The sequence below is a fragment of the Coregonus lavaretus genome (assembly GCF_964263955.1).
Source record: "Coregonus lavaretus genome assembly, chromosome: 4".
In the NCBI taxonomy this organism is placed as follows: domain Eukaryota; kingdom Metazoa; phylum Chordata; class Actinopteri; order Salmoniformes; family Salmonidae; genus Coregonus; species Coregonus lavaretus.
Window position 1 is genome coordinate 7,254,660 of NC_139991.1, and position 22,686 is coordinate 7,277,345.

A 22,686-nucleotide genomic window follows, 5' to 3' on the forward strand; every position below is an offset into this window, starting at 1 on the left:
GCCACAGCTTGCATTGATGTGCCATCCTGGATGAGCTGCACTACCTGAGCCACTTGTGTGGGTTGTAGACTCCGTCTCATGCTACCACTAGAGTGAAAGCACCGCCAGCATTCAAAAGTGACCAAAACATCAGCCAGGAAGCATAGGAACTGAGAAGTGGTCTGTGGTCACCACCTGCAAAACCAGTCCTTTATTGGGGGTGTCTTGCTATTTGCCTATAATTTCCACCTGTTGTCTATTCCATTTGCACAACAGCATGTGAAATATATTGTCAATCAGTGTTGCTTCCTAAGTGGACAGTTTGATTTCACAGAAGTGTGATTGACTTGGAGTTACATTGTGTTGTTTAAGTGTTCCCTTTCTTTTTTTTTGCAGTGTATATTCCCCCCAATACAGTTACAGTGAGACTGAATAAAACTATAGGACTAGGCTGTGTACACATTGTAAATGTACATTCTGAAGGCCATTCATGCATTCCTTTGCTCAGTCTTTTCTCTGAGACTAAAAATATCAACTGATCTCAATTCTGAGCAAAGTGGATTCACAGAAATTAGCTTGCATTATATTCATTTGACATGAATGAATTTGACAACACATATTACTGTGGTGTGATGCAACACAGACTCTTACTAATGTGGACAAAAGTATGAGATGTTTGTCTCTGCAACATCATAAGTGTCCATATACCCATGACCTATGAAATGTTTGACTACATCTCGACTGTAATGCGTAATTCAAATAAAGTATTTAAAATGTGTGTGTGCAAGAGAAAAGGTCTGAAGCACGGATGGTGAGTTTACCTGTGGCCACAGCTGCGCTGCTTGGCTGGCTGCTGCTACTGCTGCTGATGTCCACATACAGCTCGTCCTCTGCCTCTGTGGACGAGGGCGAGGATGACTCGCTGGTCAGCTCCTCACTGGAGCTGCTTGTGCTGTGGAGCAGCGCGTACTTCTGGCGAGCGATTACCTCCCGCTTCTTCCTCTGGAGAAGCAGGCGCTCCTTCTGCTTCTGAGTCCGCTGGATGCCGCCGGGCCCAGCCTTCACAAACCGCTTCCTATGCAGTGGCCGCCGCCCGCTCAGACATGGCCGCTTCAGCAGCACCGGCACCGGCTCCGCCTCTGACCGTGCCCACTTATGAGAGCGGCTTCCCCGAGTCCGACCCAGAATGGTGCGCAGCCCCACCCCTGTCCCTCCCCCTGTGGTGGAGACCGGCGCCTGCTGTGGGGGCTGTGGTCCCCCTGCTGATCCCGTCCCTCCAGCCTCCACCTCTTCCTCTGAGCTCAGAGTGTCCGAGTCCCTGAAGCGCAGGCTGGAGGAGGGAGAGGAGGCACAGTCACTGAACGAGGACTCTGGGTTGCGTTCATCCTCGCTGCGGCGCTCCAAGAGATCTGGCTGGTGGCGCTGAAGGGGAAGAGAGCCCTCACTGACACGACCCTCCTTCAGGGAGCAGTCCGAGGGCCCTGGCTGTTGGCTCTTGCGCTTTTTGCGTCCGGGCAGGCCCCTGTCTGGGTCTCTGCGGGCCACTGTGTCCCTCAGGGGCCGGTGCCTGGTCTCGGCACACAGCGGTGCAAACTCGCTGCCTGCCTTGCCGATCACCTCCATGTTGGCAGGGAAGCTCTTGGCTGTCTCCATGGGCTCTGGGTTGGCCAGCGGACCCTTCAGGTGCTCCTGTCTGCCCTGGGCCTCAGAGGGCACCTCGCTCTTCATGCTGCCTGGTCCACGCAGACGCAACGCCAAGTAAACTTCCACTAGCTCCTATAGGTCCATTGGCGGCACTGCAACTAACCTAGTGCTGTGAAACAAGAGAAGATAAACGTTAGACACACATCACAAAGTGTAATCATTATTTTTCAATGGAGGCAATTTATAAACAGAAAGATGGGCTAAATGTATTATGATAATAATTACATGCTGTGGTAATATAGAGGTGCTCGCTATCTCGTTGTGTACGAGGAGAAAGGCAAAAACAGTGCACCATGGTTTGTTTGTGAGAGCAAATGAATTGAGGCCTTGGGCTGAGTCAGTTGTGTAGCATTTGTTTTATTATCCATTCCTGGCAGTGCATGACTCAGACTGGATGGTAATCTAGGACTAATCACAGTACGCTCGCTAGGCTTGATGCTGTAATGAAGGAAACTGATGAGCAGAGTAAGGTCATGCAGCCTGGCAATATGGAAAAGGGGGGGAAAAAACACTAGAGCATCTATTTTACCAGTTTAATGTCTCCAGCTCAACTCTCTATTGTAGAATGATAAAACCATGGGAAGGCTGCGTGGGGAGATTAGGAGACATTTTCATAATGGCATTACCGGAACAGAATGGACCGGAGAACTCGCTAATCTATATCTTCAGAATGTACCAGGTTACAAGCAACCAATGCTAAGCATGCATCCCTTTGATATAGATCTTGTAAATAAAAACAAGCATGCTGACGTCAAAGCACTAGCCTAGCACAAACTCTTACCAAAATGCCAGATTCTAGGCCTAAAATCGTATAGGCCTAATCTCACCGCTTTCCCCCCTCTTCATTTATCATGCTTCCCCTCTCCATCCCTCACCATTTATCACACATCCTCTTTTCCTAAAATGGTCTAGTCTAATCACACTGTTTCTACTTCAAAAAAGAAGCCTTTCACCAAGGGGAGGACTAAATAAAATGTCTTCTGCTTCAGTGCAGTGACCTCAAGTCCTTTCCTTTGAATTATGAAAGCAGCCATCTGTTTAAAAAGGCACGTTGGCTCCGTTCATTAGCCTACTTCTTGGTGTGGTGGAGTGGTATAACGTGCACACACAGCTGGCAGTGTGGTGTTTTCCTATACTTGAGCCACCAGTAAACACCTCAAACTAAGATTCTGAATAAAATCCCATTTTATGAGATGTATTTTATTTACTGACACAAGTGAACTGAATTGGACATTGTAAGCTATCCTTTAGAAGCCTTATAATGGTTGGCCTAATGAAGCCGTACTGATTAAACAGTAATGTGTAAAGACATACTAATTGCCATTCTCCAGCCTGCAATATCCTGTGTATTGACACAAGGCTCAGTATGAAAACAATGAACTCTACGTTGTAAAGCCTTGTTCACACTGCAGGCCTTAACGCTCAAATCAGTTTTGTTTTTCAAAACCACTTTGGAATACTGACTGTCCAAACAGCAAGTTACAAGTGACCAAATCGGATGTGTGGGAGTTCAGTCAAAATTATTTTGCTGACATGATCCAACTTTCAAAACAAGTCTTTTTAGGCTCGCCACAGCAGTCAACTAGCTAGCCATTTAGCTTTCTAGCACATTCACTAATTTGTTTGTGTTGTTGTCAAACTAACATGTTCTTGTCAAACTGTCAGAGTAGCTAGCAAGCAACAAGAAGGCCCTCAAAATTGTCAAAGACTCCAGCCACCCTAGTCATAGACTGTTCTCTCTGCTACTGCACGGCAAGCGGTACCGGAGTGCCAAGTCTAGGTCCAAAAGACTTCTCAACAGCTTCTACCCCCAAGCCATAAGACTCCTGAACAGCTAATCATGGCTACCCGGACTATTTGCACTGCCCACCCCCATCTTTTTATGCTGCTGCTATTCTGTTAATTATTTATGCATAGTCACTTTAACTCTACCCACATGTACATATTACTTCAAATACCTCAACTAGCCGGTGCCCCCGCACATTGACTCTGCACCGGTACCCCCTGTATATATAGCCTCCCTACTGTTATTTTATTTTACTTCTGCTCTTTTTTTCTCAACACTTTTTTGTTTTATTTTACTTTTTTATTAAAAATAAATGCACTGTTGGTTAAGGGCTGTAAGTAAGCATTTCACTGTAATGTCTGCACCTGTTGTATTCGGCGCATGTGGCCAATAACATTTGATTTGATTTGAGATATGCCAAATAGCAGTCTAAATACCACTTGAGGGCAAATAAATCAGATTTGACCGTTCAGACAAGTCGCAAGGCCAGGAATCAGATTTGTATCAGATTTCAAACCACATACGAAGGTGACTTGTAATATCAGATTCCATGTCCTTTTTGGCTGTTCAGAATGCAGGAAAATGACAGATTCGAATCGGAGATGCAAAAGAAATTGGATTTGAATCACTTCAAACTGCCAATGTGAACACGGCTTTAGTGGCATAGGCTATAAGAATGCACCCACAACACACAAGCACACATTCTAGTAAGTGAAGGTTCTGTTCTGTCTAAGCATCAAACCCATGTATTTGCTGTTAGTCGGGCCCTATAAAATCCACGATGTGGAGAATGATGGCGGAATCACCGAATCCAGACATCAAAACGCAATTCAACAATATTCAAAAACGTATTGAATTTAGTAGGGAATCAAGTAAATGTATTGAAAAGTAATACATTTGCCCAAGTTTATCATAAGACATGAACAGAATGCATCAATGATTTGTATTTCCTGCAACTTTCTGAAGAGGCAACGAGAATGCCCGTCTGTGTGAGGTGCGAGCGTCTACCACTTTGTGTTGCCGTTAGCGATGATGCTAATGAAAACCTGTCTTCTGATAGATGGAAAGGCTTTCCCAAACTTTCTCAATTAATGTTAACTACAAAGTAGCCTATGCTTACCTGGCCGAATGATATCATGAGTATTTGTTGAGCAAACTCTATCATCATGTCTACTACAAAAACAACATTCTCTTGGTAGGTGCTGTTAGATTAATTTGGATTTTAAGAATAATGACTAAAGAATTTCACCCCAAACACAGTATAAATGTTAGAATTATCATGTAGTGTCAACCCACTAACAGAGGGGGCGTTACTAACCATTCAAGGGGGAAGGCGGGAACTGTTTAAGAAAGCCACCTAAAGGTGGGAGGAGCATAGTGTCTTTGTTTGTCAAGGGGTATAAAAAACAGGATATTTGTGTTTTTGAGCAGAGCTCTCCTTGAATAAAATTTACCGATAATTACTTGTGGATTGTGGACCTTGAATCATTGATGATTAAAACCAGAGCTTTACAACCTCTGGTAATGATTCAAGCTTATGTTGAATTAGAGATAGAAATTCACTTGACAGATTGGTCCTTCTGAGCGGAGCTTAATACATCTTTATCGTTCTAAAGACACCGAAGTCCGTGCACGGCCGGGTGATTACATCCGTGGAGAATAGTCCTGGCCTTCGACGTTAAGGTTATAAAACAGGCCGGTGATTACTCTTTATGAACGATAAAGACGTTAACAAGTTTGAAAAAGCATTTTAATCCAGACTGCGAGGAAAAGGTCAGTAATTTTTATTCATGGATTTTAGTAAAATGAGTTGAACTTAGTTACCAAAGTCAAAGGAAGTAATAATTATTACGAAACAGGGATGGTCCGCAATTGACCCTAGGTAAATAGCTATTACCAGAATAATCTAGTCCGAAATGACAAGGGGTGAAGGCCATCACCAATGTAAACTAGTTTTTTATTGAGACTGTATTGGGTACAGTACTACGATAAACAGGGAAAGGGATGATTTTCGTCGTGTGCTATGGATGGACGGTTCAAAAGTCGCGTATACGGCTGGGGATTTGCTAGAACTCTGTGTGTTTCATGAAACTAGAGCAGTTACGACCTCTAGGTTACAAATAGGTTTAGCAAATGATTGTATAATGTTGTGTACGTGTGAGACTTAAGAATCCATCAGTATACGTGATAATTATTTATAGGAAGGAGCTAAAAAAATAGGTCGCGTGAGAAAAAATGGTTATCGACCCCTTTCATGAAACCGGAGTTTTAAATAAAAGCTCTGGGTTAGGGGTTAAATAATTTTAAATGGTTAATTACAAAAGCAAATCATACGTTGGCTCAAAAGACGCACTAAAATAATAGCTCCTAGAACAATAATTCTGGGAATTATTACTAAAGGGAGGATTTTTATTTCTCCACCGTGGGAAATAAAACTTCTAAGGAGATCGAAGAAATATGTGTTATGGAACATTTGGGAGAAGAGGTATGAATTTATTGGGCATCTCGAAGTAAAAAAGTTAGTAGGCAGATGCATATCAAATGAATTTGAAAAATAAAACATCGAAAGGAGGGGCTAGAGACAGCGAGTGTGTTTTTTTTAAGCGCGAAAATGCTTTAACGGGGACAAAGGAATATTTAACCATCGTGACTGCAGGGGAAAAGGAGGATGACAGTCAATATATTTGGTTCAACGGGTAAAATGTTTGAAAAAATGATTCGTGTCAATTAAGAATTGGCTAAAAACACCACAAAGCGATTATTTGAGAGGTACCTATAAAGTCCAACGATGTGGTCCTCTGTAGCTCAGCTGGTAGAGCACGGCGCTTGTAACGCCAAGGTAGTGGGTTCGATCCCCGGGACCACCCATAATAAAAAATTTATGCACGCATGACTGTAAGTCGCTTTGGATAGAAGCGTCTGCTAGATGGCATATTATTATGCATGTGTCTGAACTTTCGCACTCAAAACGTAGACGTACGTAATGGGTGAGAAGGTGGAGAATATTTGCGTTTTTGGTCAGTTGGCAGACGCTCTGGTCCGGAGCGACTTGAAAAACCAATAGAGAGTTGAATTGAACTATTCTGTTGTGTTGGGCATTTGAATGGCATAAGGTGAAATATGTGTGTATGAGGAAATTCAACGGCGGGTATAAATAATAACCGGATACTACTTAGTATTTGGTTGGTTAAATGCTAAATAAAAGATTTGAGGCGTGGTTATGGGGTAACTAGGAAGACGCACTTATTCAATAGAGAATGGGTGGAGAGAGAGTTTTTACGTGTATTAAAAGTTGCATAAGATAACTAGTAGTATTCTAAATAATCTATGAAAATATGTTACAAGTACGAATGACATTATTTCCTAAGAAGGTAGATTGTAGGGAAGTTTCCCGCGCCTCCCCCATAATGTAGGAAGGAGCAGGAGAGGGGGGGGAGTGAGAGACAGGAAAATACAAATGGTTGGAAGATTTTAAAACGATAATTTATTTTCGTTACAGGGAAGCAAGTGGCATTGGCTGTTGTGCTGGGGGAATAGCGCCAGCCTGTGGTGGGTTCTGGATTTGTTATAAATAACTTTATATTTTAAACTAAAATGAATAGACTACAATTGGAACATCAGAAAAAGGACAATATAATTCGTAATAGTTATTATAATTATTATTGATAGTTATTGCAGTTATTATTATCCTGAGTGGCGCAGTGGTCTGAGGCACTGCATCGCAGGGCTAACTGTGCCACTAGAGATCCTGGTTCGGATCCAGGCTCTGTCGCAGCCGACAGCGACCGGGAGACTCATGGGCGGCGCACAATTGGCCCAGCGTCATCCAGGGTAGGGGGGAAAATGGCCGGCAGGGATGGAGCTCAGTTGATAGAGCATGGTGTTTGCAACGCCAGGGTTATGGGTTCGATTCCCACGGGGGGAGGCCAGTAAAAAAAAATATATAAAGATAAAAATAATAAAAATGTAGTCACTAGGTTTCTCTGGATAGGAGCGTCTGCTGGGTGACTAGAATGTAAATGTATTATCATTGATTCAGTAATGATAGGAGGGAAGTAGCAATAGAGCTGTGAGGGTTGAGTTAAGGACAAGGAGAATGATTTGTGGCTCTGGTTGGCGGGAAAAAGGAGAGGCAGAGACAGACTTAGAGAGACAGAGGAAGTTAGAGAGGGAGAGAATAAAAGAAAAAGAGAGAAGGAAACTGTTTAGGTTTGAAAAACAAGCAGGCTGAGAGACAGAGATAACAGTTTCTGGAGCTTGAAAAGCAGAGACTAACAGAGTAAGAAAAGGAACAGACGAGAGCAGAGTATTTAATGGCCACTAGGGGAAATAGCTGGGAGAGGTAGAACTCCAGGATAGAAGAGGAGAGAGATTTTACTAGGGGGTGGATCAAATAATTGATAATGGATCATTTGAATGAGATCACATGTAGCAGATTTAGAGTAATCAATTAAATAATCATTGTATACTCGAGAAATTTTGAGGGATTTTATGAAGTTAGGCAGTATTTAGGTCATAAGAGGGAGCTACCAAATTAAGTTGAGCCTAACTATCTTTGATTGTTATTATTCAATTGGGTTTTTCAAATAAAATAAAAACACACCCAGCATGATGTTTATAAAGGGTTGTTATGTTGAATTTAGGGAATTTTCAACAGTTCATAGGTGGTGTTTACTATGCTGTGGGATGGAACGGTTTATTGGGTGATATTTGAAACTAAATTCATGGAATAAGCTGCAGTAATCAGAAGAATGTACAATCTAAGGCGAGACAACTATTGCCTAGATCATTGATTTAGCAATAGGGTCAGGTAGATAAGGACTAGAAAAAAAAATAAAAAAAATTAGATGAAGAATGATGAGCTTTTTGGTAAGGATAGACTGCTGTAAAGCTTGGGTCGTCATTATGTACTGCATACGGGTAAATCAAGTGATCTTATCTATGGGAAGGCAATGGCAGCCCATGGTAAAATCATTTGGAACTCTGAGGAGGAAGAACAGGTTATGTTGTTGCTCTCTTCCCAAACAGTCTTAGCTTTTCATAAATATAGCAGGGATGTTACCCAAATGGTAGAGAGTAAAGAGGGATGACATTGGTCGTGGTTTAAAGATGATGGGTTTTTTTGGTGGGCTATTAGAGATAACTGGGTTAATCACGAACATAGAGGTTTTTATTCTTTGTTGCTAGGCAGAATACTTAGGTGACCTAAAAAAAAAAAAATGGACTTGTCATGTCCAACAATCAGTCTTCAGGTCAAGCCCGGGAGAGCCGGGGTAGAACAGAGGTTGAACTAAACATAAGTGTTTTTACAAGATAAGAGATTGTTTGATTGGATTACTAATTGATTCTGAACTGAATGAAAGTCGAATTTAGCCGCCATAAAGACAAAGGAAGTGGGAGGAGCAATAAAGAAGCAAAAGACAATCTCAAAAATGAAAGGCATGGCAATTGGTTGATAAATAACCTAAGGGAATGTTTAGGAAGGTGGAAAAAATTGACACATAAGCAGAACTATGTGTCAAGAGGGGGGAAGAGGCTAATTGTATTAGATAATATACGAAGGAGAGGACAAAATACTTTAAAAAAGTCAGAAATTGTTACATTAATCTGAACATGTGTGAAGATAGTTTATTAACCACACCCGTATGTCAGAGGTTTTGTGCCCCACAGGTGAACTAAAGGAGAAGGTGACCCACTATCTAACCAGGTGACTGGTGAGCATCCAGTCACTAGAAGGAAAACTGGAAGCAGGCCTGTTGGGAAGGGCCCTATCAGGTTATGTTGGTAACCACCTTGGCCATTAGAATAGCAGAGAGAGGAACCTGGGTCCATGTTACCCACTGCAAGAAGGTAGGACCACATACAAGCACCGCTTAGCACACGCAGAGTTGACGAGCGGAACTGCGCCACAGGGTGCGGGGGTCATCTCTGTCAACGAAGATCTCCTACCCAGACCTATCATCACTGTAGTGTGTTCCTAGGGTGTGAGTATGGGGTGGTACCGAGCAGAAGGACTCAAGACAGGAGAGGGTTGGCGGTTTTTGGGAATATGGGTGACCCTGAGCTGCATCATAGTCTCGGCAATAGTCGTGGTAGGTCAAAATCCACCACCACCTCGCACCAATTACGCTATGGCCTTACAACATTTTTAAGAAATAAAGGGAAGCGACCCGACATACTGACCGTCAAGGGCGAGTGATCTACAAAATAGGAGTCAGAGAGGGGTGGGGAGTAAGATTCAAAATTAGGATTAGGGATCTTATCAGAGCGGATAAGCAAGCAACAGGGGATTATAAGATCCCGTTGTATTTATGTTCAGCTCCCTCGGCAGATTGTTCCTGGGCTCAGGTATTTAGATATACTGGGGGACGGAGAGATGAGACGGGGGGGGGGGGGCTGGACGTCAAGATGGAGGATAAGAAGGTATAACGACATCCCCACGGAAATGGTAGTAACAATAGTAAAAGTCACTAAAGAGGACATGAGAAGAACTTACTGGGCTTGCGCGGACGTATACGGACGGGATACTTGTCTAAGATTATATTTGATGGAGTCAAAAGATATAGAGGGAGCAGGTACTGTCATTAATCCACTAACAGCAATAGACCGAGTAAATCAGTCAAGGGATGACGGAGTCAATTCAACTAACCCATCCACTATGAAAGATTTTCTCCTCCAAGAATGGAACAATGGGGAAGTGGAGGGGGTCCCTGATGAGAATCTCTGGTTAAAGTGGATGAAATACACCGCTAGGGCCTTGGGGGAGACCAATTGTTATGCATGCTCCATTGGGCGACCAACAATGTTGACCGCCCCAATGCCAAAGGCAATGTTTCCCTGTGTATTAGACCTGGGGTCCAATCAAAAAGAGCCAAATTGCACAGGGATTGGGCTGGCAAAATTGACATACTCGGCCAGCCCACCTAGATTCACTTTAACTCCTGGCGAATACCAGTGTTACAGACATAGAAATGGCACCCGTAACTTGGGTGATTTTGATGGCTGTAAGGAGATAATTAATGTGACTGATTTAGATAAGGAAGGAAGGGAAAAAAAATTAGGAACCTAACCATCCCTTTGACTGATGTGTGGTGGGCATGCACTAAAAAAGGGAGCATTCGGCAGACATTACCAGAGGGATGCGTGGGTACTTGTGCACCAGTATTGTTGGTCCAACCTGTAAGAATTGGTCATCAAAGACCAGTGACAGGAAGAATAATTAGGAGAAAAATAAATAAGTCAGGAAGGAAATAGCCCAATTTGGATAGATGGTATAGGCATCCCCAGGGGTGTTCCAGACGAATACAAAGCTATAAATCAAATATGGGAGAGTTTTACTACAACATTTTTCTGGTGGGGGACAAACAAAAATATGGATTGGATAAATTATATCTATTACAACCAACAACGATTTATTGACCAGACTAGAGATGCAGTAAAGGGGATCTCTGAGCGATTATCCGCCATCCTGCTCATAACTTAGTAGAGGTTGGTTCTAGATCAGGCAGAAAGGGCCGGTGTCTATAGAAAGATAAGCCATTGTTGCACATTTATCCCTAACAACACCACACTGGATGGGACAGTCACCAGAGCTCTTACAGATTTAACTGCACTAAGTGAAGGATGAACTGAACTCAGAAGTTAGTACATTGTGGATAGGGTGGTTTGATTAAATATTTGGTAAATGGAAAACCCTAGCAGCCACCATCTTAGGAGCGATCAGTGTTTGTATGGGTATTCTTGTATTATGTGGTTGTTGTCTTGTTCCCTGTGTCCGAGGATTGGTGAGTCAGGCGTTGGTGAAATGCAGTATCTAAACAATGATGAGAGATGGACTGACTCCGGACTCTGACCAGGGGAATGTGAAAAACAATCCTCCAGGCTTGGTGGATGACGAGGATTTGGACCCTGAAAGACCGCAATTGGATGAAATGTTTATTAGTTCTGATGTGATCTCTGAGATTAATCATGCTTGAAAAATACATTTATCCTGAATGTGGGAATATTTAGTCAAAGGGGTGGATTGTTAGATTAATTTGGATTTTAAGAATAATGACTAAAGAATTTCACCCCAAACACAGTATAAATGTTAGAATGATCATGTAGTGTCAACCCACTAACAGAGGGGGCGTTACTAACCATTCAAGGGGGAAGGCGGGAACTGTTTAAGAAAGCCACCTAAAGGTGGGAGGAGCATAGTGTCTTTGTTTGTCAAGGGGTATAAAAAACAGGATATTTGTGTTTTTGAGCAGAGCTCTCCTTGAATAAAATTTACCGATAATTACTTGTGGATTGTGGACCTTGAATCATTGATGATTAAAACCAGAGCTTTACAACCTCTGGTAATGATTCAAGCTTAGGTTGAATTAGAGCTAGAAATTCACTTGACAGGTGCTCACTTGAATTAAAATCTAAATATCTTACGATTTTTCCCAGACTCCTGGTGTGATTTAAGCATTGTTGTGGACTTAGAACATCCAATTTTGTTGTTTTTCTATTAGAAAGTGTGGTTTTGAAAGCGAAAACCTGACAAAACAGGAAAAACTCAGAAACCTGGAAAAACTCAGAGAAAACAGAATTTGGTAGAGAATTTTTTTTATCCCAAACATGAACTGATTTTATGGGGCCCTATGTTAGCACATCTCAGGCAAAGAAAAAGAAAAGCACCAAGCAACTGTGGTCAGGTCACACTGTTTTCACCGTAGCTATAGCAAATACTGCAATACTATCCAGTCTGTTGCATTCCATTCGTTGACCCTGAGATCTTGATGTTACACAACACCACAAGACATGAGCATGCAGCACTATTAGCTTATTTAATGATCGTAAAGTGTGTGAAAGCCTGCACCAGGGAAGTAGTGCAGTGTGTAATTTGGTGTGTTCATGAGCATGCACTAGAATGCAAACCTACTGCAAAACCCAGTCAGTCAGTGAGTGCCTGGGGTGGAAGCCACTTCCCCCACCCATTGCTTGGACAAGAGTGATTCCAGAGCTATGGATGTTACATTTGCATGCAAAACCACAACTTTAAATGTCTCACAGAATGGACAAACAAAATAGAAATGAAATGTTTGATGTGTGTGTCTATAGTACCCCTTGGGGGGAGAGTATACAATATTGCCATTTTGGTATCACTTTAAAATGAAAAAATAATTGTTTTATAAGGTTGACCTTACGCTGGAATTATCCATATGCATATTAAACCCCAGTGACCCATAAGTAGGTTGAGGCCTGCAGGAAACATAAGGATTGTGTGGGTGCTTGTCTTCAAACTGCAACTGAACCCTGAGTGGGTAAAAATCACTAGGGATCATCACAGTAGGTAGCAAAGCACTTAAAACCTGCATTTACCCAATATAAACTGAGCAGACCTTCCAGCCAAAGTAAGCACAGGTTGGTGTAGAAACACTGCCATGTATGCTGGCTGAGGACTGAAGTCAGTTAATGCCGGTAGGTCTGGAATCCGAACTGACAAGTTTCCTCACGAATCCTCCACAGCTAGGCTCGAAAAACAAGTGTAGCCCGGAGTTGACTACCATGAAAACATGATATCCACCTCACAAACTAGACAACAGGAGAGGGTATCTGGCGACAAGACATCAACAACTTCATACGAAAACAGAGCATGGCCATTGTCTGCTCACCAGAAATAGAATAACAGGAGCCCTCAATGTGTAGCCTAGCCTACATCCATACTAAAGCAAACAAACATTGAGAGAAGCACTGAACAAATACCTGATACAGTATTCATGAAAACACTAATGTATCATGTCTGTGTTTTCATCTCATGAGCAAAGAGAAGGAAGAGGATGCCACAGGTGGAGACTTCTGGGAACAGGGGCTAGGGGGGGAAGGGGGTGGGGGCGTTCTGAGATGCCCCCTCCCTGGGTTCCGATGTAGAACTGCTGCCAGGGAATCAAAGCCCCAACCCATGATCCTCTGGGGCTCCCCCTGTGAGCCACTGATGAGCCCCTGTGCCACAGAGCGAGCAGCGCCATGACACAAAGCAGCCTCAGAGGACAGCCACCTTGGCAATCAATCCCCCCTGGCACCAAGGTGGAGACATTTCAAAAGAGGAGAGGGCGTTTATGGGAAACTGCTTTAATTCATTCCTTGAGGAGGACAACACAGACCTATCTTGAGCTTCACAGCACACAGTTTCAGCAATGGCTGCAGAAAAACCAAATCTACCACCTACGCAAGGACACACATTAACTATTAACCTATCCCAAACCTTTACCTAATTTAGCTTTTTCTATTTTGAGTGCAGGTTTGTCAATGTGTTCTGTTACACATTCTTGTCTCTACAAAAAGGTATCCAACATGTTAGCCAAGATACCAAAAAGCTCACAGCTTTGAGTAAGCAAGCACAGTGCTTCATACATTGCCGCTATGATAACAGGCCCTTCTGAGAAGCGAAGATGTCATCCTCATCACAGGGATTCTTCAATCTAATGCCTTATGAACCAACCAGCACCGCTAACATTGACAGCATTACATACTAGAAAGGGGATGAAAATCCCCTAATGCACTCACAGGAATGGCCATTTGTTTAAACTAATTTCTGCATACAAAGAAGATGGAACACCTAGACAACAACCTTTGAGGGATTAAGCATTGGTTTCCTATTAGCGCTCGGTACTATATACTACATCCTTGATAAAAAGGTTTTGACATCTCAAATACAGGCTTGAGAGAATAGTGCCATGATGTAGGCCTATTTCAATACAACTACAATTCTGTGGGCAGAACAGACGTGATTACTTCTGATGAACAGTCATATCACTGTTTTTATCAAGTCAAACTAAAACTGACAAAAACCACAAAAAAACATGCTAATGTGCTGAGGGGAAATGCTGAAATGGGCCCCACTATTATCATTCTATAACTGTGCCACTGCTCTGCAATATGGCATCCTGTGGGTTGTAGAAGCTGCCATAGTTACAAGGGAATGTGTGTAACTACAATTAAGTTTATTTCTAGCTCATATCATTTTAAAGGTGCTCTGACATTTCCTAAAATTATAATAGTTCGCCTAATTTCAGTTTATGTGAAAAAACAAGCAAGTATAGTGTAGAGAATCATTGTACTATCTAAACCGCTGTGAAATATATTTTCCATAACCAAAACTATAGTATTTTCAGCTGCTTGAAGCTGGTGTACAAAACCGATAATTAAAAGATGCAAGAACTAAATTTAAGAACGGGAAGCATAGAAATAGAACACATAGATCAGAGCTACTGCATCCAAAGCCACATTTCCACTGGCAATTAAAATGTGGGCCTAATTTAAGCGGGCTCGAATTGAATTCACAAATTCGAGCTGGGTCGACAGAAACCAGGGCAAGCGCAGCCCAGTTACACAATTGGTGTCAGCTCAATTCGAATTGGGGCTGGTGACGCCGTTACTATGCAACCACCATGCTGATCACTGCTGGATGCTGATACAACGTTTAGCTAGCTGGTCTGGGCTTGCTGCTGTTAGCTAGCACATGGACAAGCAGTACTGCAGTAGCCAGACATGACACGAATTACCACCATAGCTGGATCCTTCATTCATTTTTGCACTACACAATAAACTTTTATGAGAACTGTCAGCCCTCAAATGCTAGCTACCTAACCTTAGCTAGCAAATCAGAGTTGAAACATCCTAGCTAACGTAAGCGAGCAGGAATTTTTGCTGGCCCGGTCGTATTGAAAGCTAGCTACATTATATCAAACCTGTCGTATGGTTTGCTAGGTTAGCTGGCTAATAGCCAATGCCATGGCAATCAATGTAGGAATTAAGCCACTGTAACTAGCTAGCCTAAACGTTAGCGAACGTCAGCAAGCTAAATACATGGCTCTGAGTCTGGCTGGCACTATGGGGTAATGTTAGTTACAGCATGGTGAGGGTGAATTAAATTCTTCAACATCTTGCTAGCTAGCAACATTAGCGAAGCCAGCTGCAGTCACATTTGGCTCCCTAGCAACATTACATCATTTCTAATTTCTGGAGGCAGCGGACACGCAATTTGAGCTAGCCCACCAAGGCCAGCCCAGCCTAGGTTGACTTCAAAGTGCCAATTGAAACGGGGCTTTAGTCTCGCTTTCAATGAGAATGACAGATCTACAACTCACATTTCTATGTGAATTTGTTCAGGTCGCCCAAAAAGTTACATATTGCAGCTTTAAATCAATCCAGTGATGTGTTATTGTTCTCCAAATTGTGACTATGAGATGGGGTGTCTTCTATCATAGATAAAGAGTGGTATCCACGCAAAATTAGTGGCATCAACATCGTGAACACAAATCAAAACATTTCATGAGGGAAGAATTATGGGTGCTTATACTGGAACAGTACAGAGAATTTAGGGCAGGATAACGATTGACTGGTCCCAAGTGTACACATTAAGTTTCCTAATAAGGAGTCATTTGGTTGACAATGTTCTCCTTCATGAAATAAAATAATAAAATACAACCATTGTGACAGCAAGCCTATTTGCCTAATGTTTTCTGGCTTGTACTAGGCCTCAGTCTGAGATATTTCCTCATTTGGTCTCTGGCTCTTTTAGGTACGTAACCCTACTAATTTTCCAAGCCTGTCTATTTCATCTTTATTAGCAATGCATAAAGATAGTAACCAAAGCCATACCAAATTTGAAATAGACTGCTGCAAGTGTCTTCAGCAGTTTGTTTTCTTCTCTAGCAATATTAACTTAAGTCAACAAACCCAACACGCTCCCAGGCTGATTTGACAGCGCAGTTTCATTACTTGAAAATAATGTGATGAACATTCATCATCATCATCATCATCACCCTCTCTGATGTGTCAGTCACAAATTAAAAATATTTTGATGTTGCCCAACGTTAGCCAGCACTAGTAAGCTAACGTTTAATTAAGTAAGTTTAACATGGAATGGTCGTATTTGGTTAACTTAGCTATTTGGGTTACGTCAGAGTTCATCGTAAAATGTAATAAATAAACGGCTATAGCTACATGGCCTTGGCTAACTAGCTAGCTAACTAGTTTACTTAGTTAGCAAGATGGCAGGGCTGCAAGGCTTCACATTCAAAGGTTGGGTTTCTAATGAACTCGCTGATGAGATCCTATTTGTTAATAACCAATGTAGCTAGCTACCTAGTTCGTTAGTTAGCCAACCCCAAAATGGCTCACAACAATTAGCTACCACCACAGATTAGCTCCCACCACACTACCGTACCAAGCTAACTTGGCTAGCTAACGTTAACTACTGAATCTTCAGAGCAAACAATAGCTTGCTAGCTACAGTACGCTGGCTACTGCCTGGCCGTGTTAGCCAGCTAACGTTGAGAGAAAAACAAAGACAGTTAACTAGCTAGCTCTATTGACTCAACACATACCTGTACTCTCTTGGAAATGGGCTTCTGTGTTATTTCTTGGCTCCCGTTGAATTGCATATGCCCTGGATGAACTTAAATAATAGACACAAGTAAATCGCGATCGACCGACAGTCACCGGGTTGTGAAACTGACAACAGGAACAAAATCGAAGTGGGCCCGTCGCAATAACCAACGTCGTTACAAATAAGCGCCTGGCTAAAAACCCGAGAGAGAAAAAAAATAATACTATTTTTCTTGGCTTTATGTGGCATATTAACACGCTAGGCAATACATACTGTTTTTTCTACGATAAAACACAAATCCCATTCCCCATCAGGGCCCTCGATGAAGTCCCCATTCCTGCCTCTTCGAGGCGTCCACTCTTGTTTACCCAGGTCGAGTCGTCCGTCTACTCTCGCTGGCACCTAGGTTGGGTTGCTGGACCTGTGTGAAGCTAGCCACAATAAGGATTAGCCACACTAGTGCCTGGAATTTGCGGTTCGCCTTCAAAATAAAAGTTCCCCATTGACACATGAAAACTGATAAAATTGTGGAATAATTCCATATTTGGAATAGATACTGCTAAACAAGGTTGGAATGTTGTTAATTAAATTCAACAAAAGACAATAAGTACTTAATTTGACACAAAAAAATGTAAGTCGCGCTGTGGATGTATTAGACTTCAGAATTGCGTTGGGTGCATACGTATATGCTCTGCACAGCCTTACCTATTGATCTTGTGTCCATGAAATGGGGTATCAGCCTACTCGTGACACCCACAGAACACTTTTTTTTTGTAGTAAAATTAACTACTTATTGTCTTTTGTAAGCTGATATCCCATTTAATGGAACCCTAGGTAAGGGTGTACCGTGCAATATGAATGTCAATACACATAGTAGGTTGACTGGTGAGCTAATGTGGCTCAGTCCACACTGGTGTCAAAGTCCCGCAATAAGTGCTATGACGCTAAAATATGTGTACACTCTTTACAGTGGTGTTTTGATTGGTGTCACCGAGTAGGCTGATACCCCATTTCATGGACCCAAGATCCATAGGTAAGGCTGTAGGCTACATTGCAATATGAATGTCCAATACGCACAATAGACTGACTGGGGAGGTGATTTCACACAGTCAAAGTCCTGCAATAATATTTGTGTAAACTCTTCACAGTCGTGTTCTGTGGGTGTCACTGAGTAGGCTGATACCCCATTTCATGGACCCAAGACGATGATCCACAGGTAAGGCTGTACATAGCAATATGAATGTCAATACACAGTAGGTGTCGAAGTCCCTATTTCAGTCCAAGTCAAGCACAGTCTACATTCATACAGTTTGACTGTCCTGCTCGCTAATATTCACCAAAATGAAAGCTAGACAGTCAGGGAGCATCGACATTTTCAAAAATGATGGATAGAGGACTATCTTTTACAAATTTGGATGGCAAGGAAATATATACAATTTTCAGTGCGGGCTTCCGGACCTCATTCAAGACCAAATCTGGCCCCCGGGGGCAAAATGAGTTTGATACCCCTGTATTAGAGGAAGGTTTCTATACCGCCTCTGGTTAACTTTCTGCAATTATGCGTGGTAATATATACAGATATTGGTGATAATGCACGATAGCTACGTCAACATTGCGAGCCGTGAGGAGTAATGGCGGCTGGTAGAGCTTTTTGAGTCGAAGCGACATGGCGGCAAATTCAAGATACAAGAACCATTTAAACAGTTTGCTATGATAGCGGATGAAGGAGCGGAAAAAGCATGGAGATGTGGAAATGGATAGCGAGGAAGAAAGAAAGCAGTTGAGTGTAGAAGGAAGCTGTGTGGTGAGGAAGATTGGCGTCAAGTACAAAAAGAAAAAAATGCACTCCAGTAACTCAGAAAGGATGAATTACCTGCGGTGGCAGGTGCGGTGAAGACGCAGAGTACTGGCCTCTTCTCGATGATGACAAGGATGATTCTGGCCCAGTGGGAGTGAGATTTTTGGAGCGAATGGATCCTTGCCTTCTGGCTGAACCATATGTGGTGTCAGGATGGGTGGAGAGGAGGTTGGAGACTGTTGAATCAGTGAAAGTAACTCGAAGTGGACTGGTGATGATTTACTGTGTGTCTTCTGTCCAGAGGGAGTGGGCCCTCCGCACCACGCGCCTCAGGACAACACCTGTGACTTGCTTTGCTCTCTGGAGCAGGGTACCGTCGAAAGGAGTGCTAACTGGAGTTAAGTGTTGAGGAGGACCAACTGAAATGTAAGATTCCCAGTGTCTGAGACAACTGCCGTTTGGTGCGACACAGACCCGGTGGAGAGCGTGGTGAAACAGAGAAGACACTGTCTGTCCTGCTGAGTTTTGATGCCAAGTCAAGTTAGGATGTGTCAGTTATCCCGTGAGAGCTTTTGTCCCAAACCCATTACTGTGTTTTAGGTGCCAAGCTTATGGTCATGTTGCAGCAGTATGTAGGAGGGAGATTCCTAAATGTGAAAGTGTGCAGGAGGGCATGAGACAAAGGAATGTGTAGTATCGGTGGAAAAAGCTGTATGTTATCTGTAGGGGTACCCATGGTGCTGGAGATCAGAAGTGTCTGGTGAGAGAAAGGCAGGTCGAGGTAGTACAGAAGGTGTTGTATGCTGAGGCAGTGAAGAGAGTAGTAGATGAAGATGGGTCCAGCGCAAGGGATCCTAAGAGGCTCCCTGTGAGTAGGCTGACCCCAATAGAGTGATAGGCAGAACCCCCACTCCTACACCCACCCAAGCCCCATCCTGCGACCTAAGAGGCATGTATCAGATGCTCAGCATGCTCTGCTCACAACTATTGGTCCAAGCCTAAACCACACAAATAACAACACTGGACACTATGGACCACAAAGCTTTTACTATCTCATCCTGGAATATACAAGGTCTGAGGTAATCTGCTTTTGGCCTAAAGAGCAGGAACCCAGACTTCACCAAAGAAATCAGAAATACAGACATTGTCATCCTGCAAGAAACATGGTATAGAGGAGATGGACCCACAGGTTGCCCTCTAGGTAACAGGGAGCTGGTAGTGCCATCCACCAAACTACCAGGTGTTACACAGGGAAGAGACTCGTGTGGTATGCTAATTTTGTAAAGATCAGACTTAACCCACTCCATTAAATTAATCAAAACAGGAACATTTTACATTTGGCTAGAAATTCTAAAGGAAATTATCTCAACAGAGTAAAATGTCCTCCTGTGTGCTACCTATATCCCCCCACTAGAATCCCCATACTTTATTTTTATTTTTATTTTATTTCACCTTTATTTAACCAGGTAAGCCAGTTGAGAACAAGTTCTCATTTACAACTGCGACCTGGCCAAGATAAAGCAAAGCAGTGCGGTAAAAACAACAACAACACAGAGTTACATATGGAATAAACAAAACGTACAGTCAATAACACAATAGAAAATCTATATAGAGTGTGTGCAAATGTAGTAAGTTATGGAGGTAAGGCAATAAATAGACCATAGTGCAAAATAATTACAATTACAATTTAGTATTAACAATGGAGTGATAGATGTACAGAAGATGATGTGCAAATAGAGATACTGGGGTGCAAATGAGCAAAATAAATAACAATGTAAATAACAATATGGGGATGAGGTAGTTGGGTGGGCTAATTACAGATGGGCTGTGTACAGGTGCAGTGACCGGTAAGCTGCTCTGACAACTGATGCTTAAAGATAGTGAGGGAGATAAGTGTCTCCAGCTTCAGAGATTTTTGCAGTTCGTTCCAGTCATTTGCAGCAGAGAACTGGAAGGAATGGCGACCAAAGGAGGTGTTGGCTTTGGGGATGACCAGTGAGATATACAGTGAGGGAAAAAAGTATTTGATCCCCTGCTGATTTTGTACGTTTGCCCACTGACAAAGACATGATCAGTCTATAATTTCAATGGTAGGTTTATTTGAACAGTGACAGACAGAATAACAACAAAAAAATCCAGAAAAAAACACATGTCAAAAATGTTATGAATTGATTTGCATTTTAATGAGGGAAATAAGTATTTGACCCCCTCTCAATGAGAAAGATTTCTGGCTCCCAGGTGTCTTTTATACAGGTAACGAGCTGAGATTAGGAGCACACTCTTAAAGGGATTGCTCCTAATCTTAGCTGGTTACCTGTATAAAAGACACCTGTCCACAGAAGCAATCAATCAAGATTCCAAACTCTCCACCATGGCCAAGACCAAAGAGCTCTCCAAGGATGTCAGGGACAAGATTGTAGACCTACACAAGGCTGGAATGGGCTACAAGACCATTGCCAAGCAGCTTGGTGAGAAGGTGACAACAGTTGGTGCGATTATTCGCAAATGGAAGAAACATAAAATAACTGTCAATCTCCCTCGGCCTGGGGCTCCATGCAAGATCTCACCTCGTGGAGTTGCAATGATCATGAGAACGGCAAGGAATCAACCCAGAACTACACGGGAGGATCTTGTCAATGATCTCAAGGCAGCTGGGACCATAGTCACCAAGAAAACAATTGGTAACACACTACGCCGTGAAGGACTGAAATCCTGCAGCGCCCGCAAGTTCCCCCTGCTCAAGAAAGCACATATACAGGCCCGTCTGAAGTTTGCCAATGAACATCTGAATGATTCAGAGGAGAACTGGGTGAAAGTGTTGTGGTCAGATGAGACCAAAATCGAGCTCTTTGGCATCAACTCAACTCGCCGTGTTTGGAGGAGGAGGAATGCTGCCTATGACCCCAAGAACACCATCCCACCATCAAACATGGAGGTGGAAACATTATGCTTTGGGGGTGTTTTTCTGCTAAAGGGACAGGACAACTTCACCGCATCAAAGGGATGATGGACGGCGCCATGTACCGTCAAATCTTGGGTGAGAACCTCCTTCCCTCAGCCAGGGCATTGAAAATGGGTCGTGGATGGGTATTCCAGCATGACAATGACCCAAAACACACGGCCAAGGCAACAAAGGAGTGGCTCAAGAAGAAGCACATTAAGGTCCTGGAGTGGCCTAGCCAGTCTCCAGACCGTAATCCCATAGGAAATCTGTGGAGGGAGCTGAAGGTTCGAGTTGCCAAACGTCAGGCTCGAAACTTAATGACTTGGAGAAGATCTGCAAAGAGGAGTGGGACAAAATCCCTCCTGAGATGTGTGCAAACCAGGTGGCCAACTACAAGAAACGTCTGACGTCTGTGATTGCCAACAAGGGTTTTGCCACCAAGTACTAAGTAATGTTTTGCAGAGGGGTCAAATACTTATTTCCCTCATTAAAATGCAAATCAATTTATAAAATTTTTGACATGGGATTCGAAATGGTCGGTGATCTGTTTGTTAACTTGGCTTTCAAATACTTTTGAAAGGCAGGGCAGGATGGGGGGGGGGGGGGGGGGGCATGGACAATTTGCAGCGGAGGGTGCAGAGCTGGTGGCCAGGGTAGGGGTAGCCAGGTGGAAAGCATGGCCAGCCGTAGCAAAATGCTTGTTGAAATTTTCGATTATCGTAGATTTATCAGTAGTGACAGTGTTTCCTAGCCTCAGTGCAGTGGGCAGCTGGGAGGAGGTGCTCTTATTCTCCATGGACTTTACAGTGTCCCAAAACTTTTTGGAGTTAGTGCTACAGGATGCACATTTCTGTTAAAAAAAATTTGCCTTTGCTTTCCTAATTGATTGTGTATATTGGTTCCTGACTTCCCTGAAAAGTTGCATATCACGGGGGATGTTCGATGCTAATGCAGTACGCAACAGGATGTTTTTGTGCTGGTCAAGGGCAGTCAAGTCTGGGGTGAACCAGGGGCTATATCTGATCTTAGTTCTGATTTTTTTGAGTGGGGCATGCTTATTTAAGATGGAGAGGAAAGCACTTTTAAAGAACAACCAGGCATCCTCTACTGAC

The 22,686-nt window shown here is 42.9% G+C and overlaps 1 protein-coding gene across 4 annotated transcripts in view; it reads right to left on the reverse strand.

Annotated features, from left to right (window-relative positions):
- Positions 1-17,219, reverse strand: part of LOC311128612 (E3 ubiquitin-protein ligase arkadia-C-like) — a 45,962-nt gene extending 28,743 nt beyond the window's left edge. For 2 of the 4 annotated variants that reach the window (XM_084160789.1, XM_084160791.1), the window contains exons 1-2: positions 16,831-17,219; positions 801-1,792 (exon numbers count right to left, since the gene is read on the reverse strand). In XM_084160789.1, the coding sequence (XP_084016915.1) occupies positions 801-1,707 (907 nt within the window). In that variant the 5' untranslated portion in view covers positions 1,708-1,792; positions 16,831-17,219. The remainder of the gene's footprint in view (positions 1-800; positions 1,793-16,830) is intronic. The other 2 variants (XM_084160790.1, XM_084160788.1) reach the window with 1 other exon arrangement.
- Positions 17,220-22,686: the final 5,467 nt, after the last annotated feature.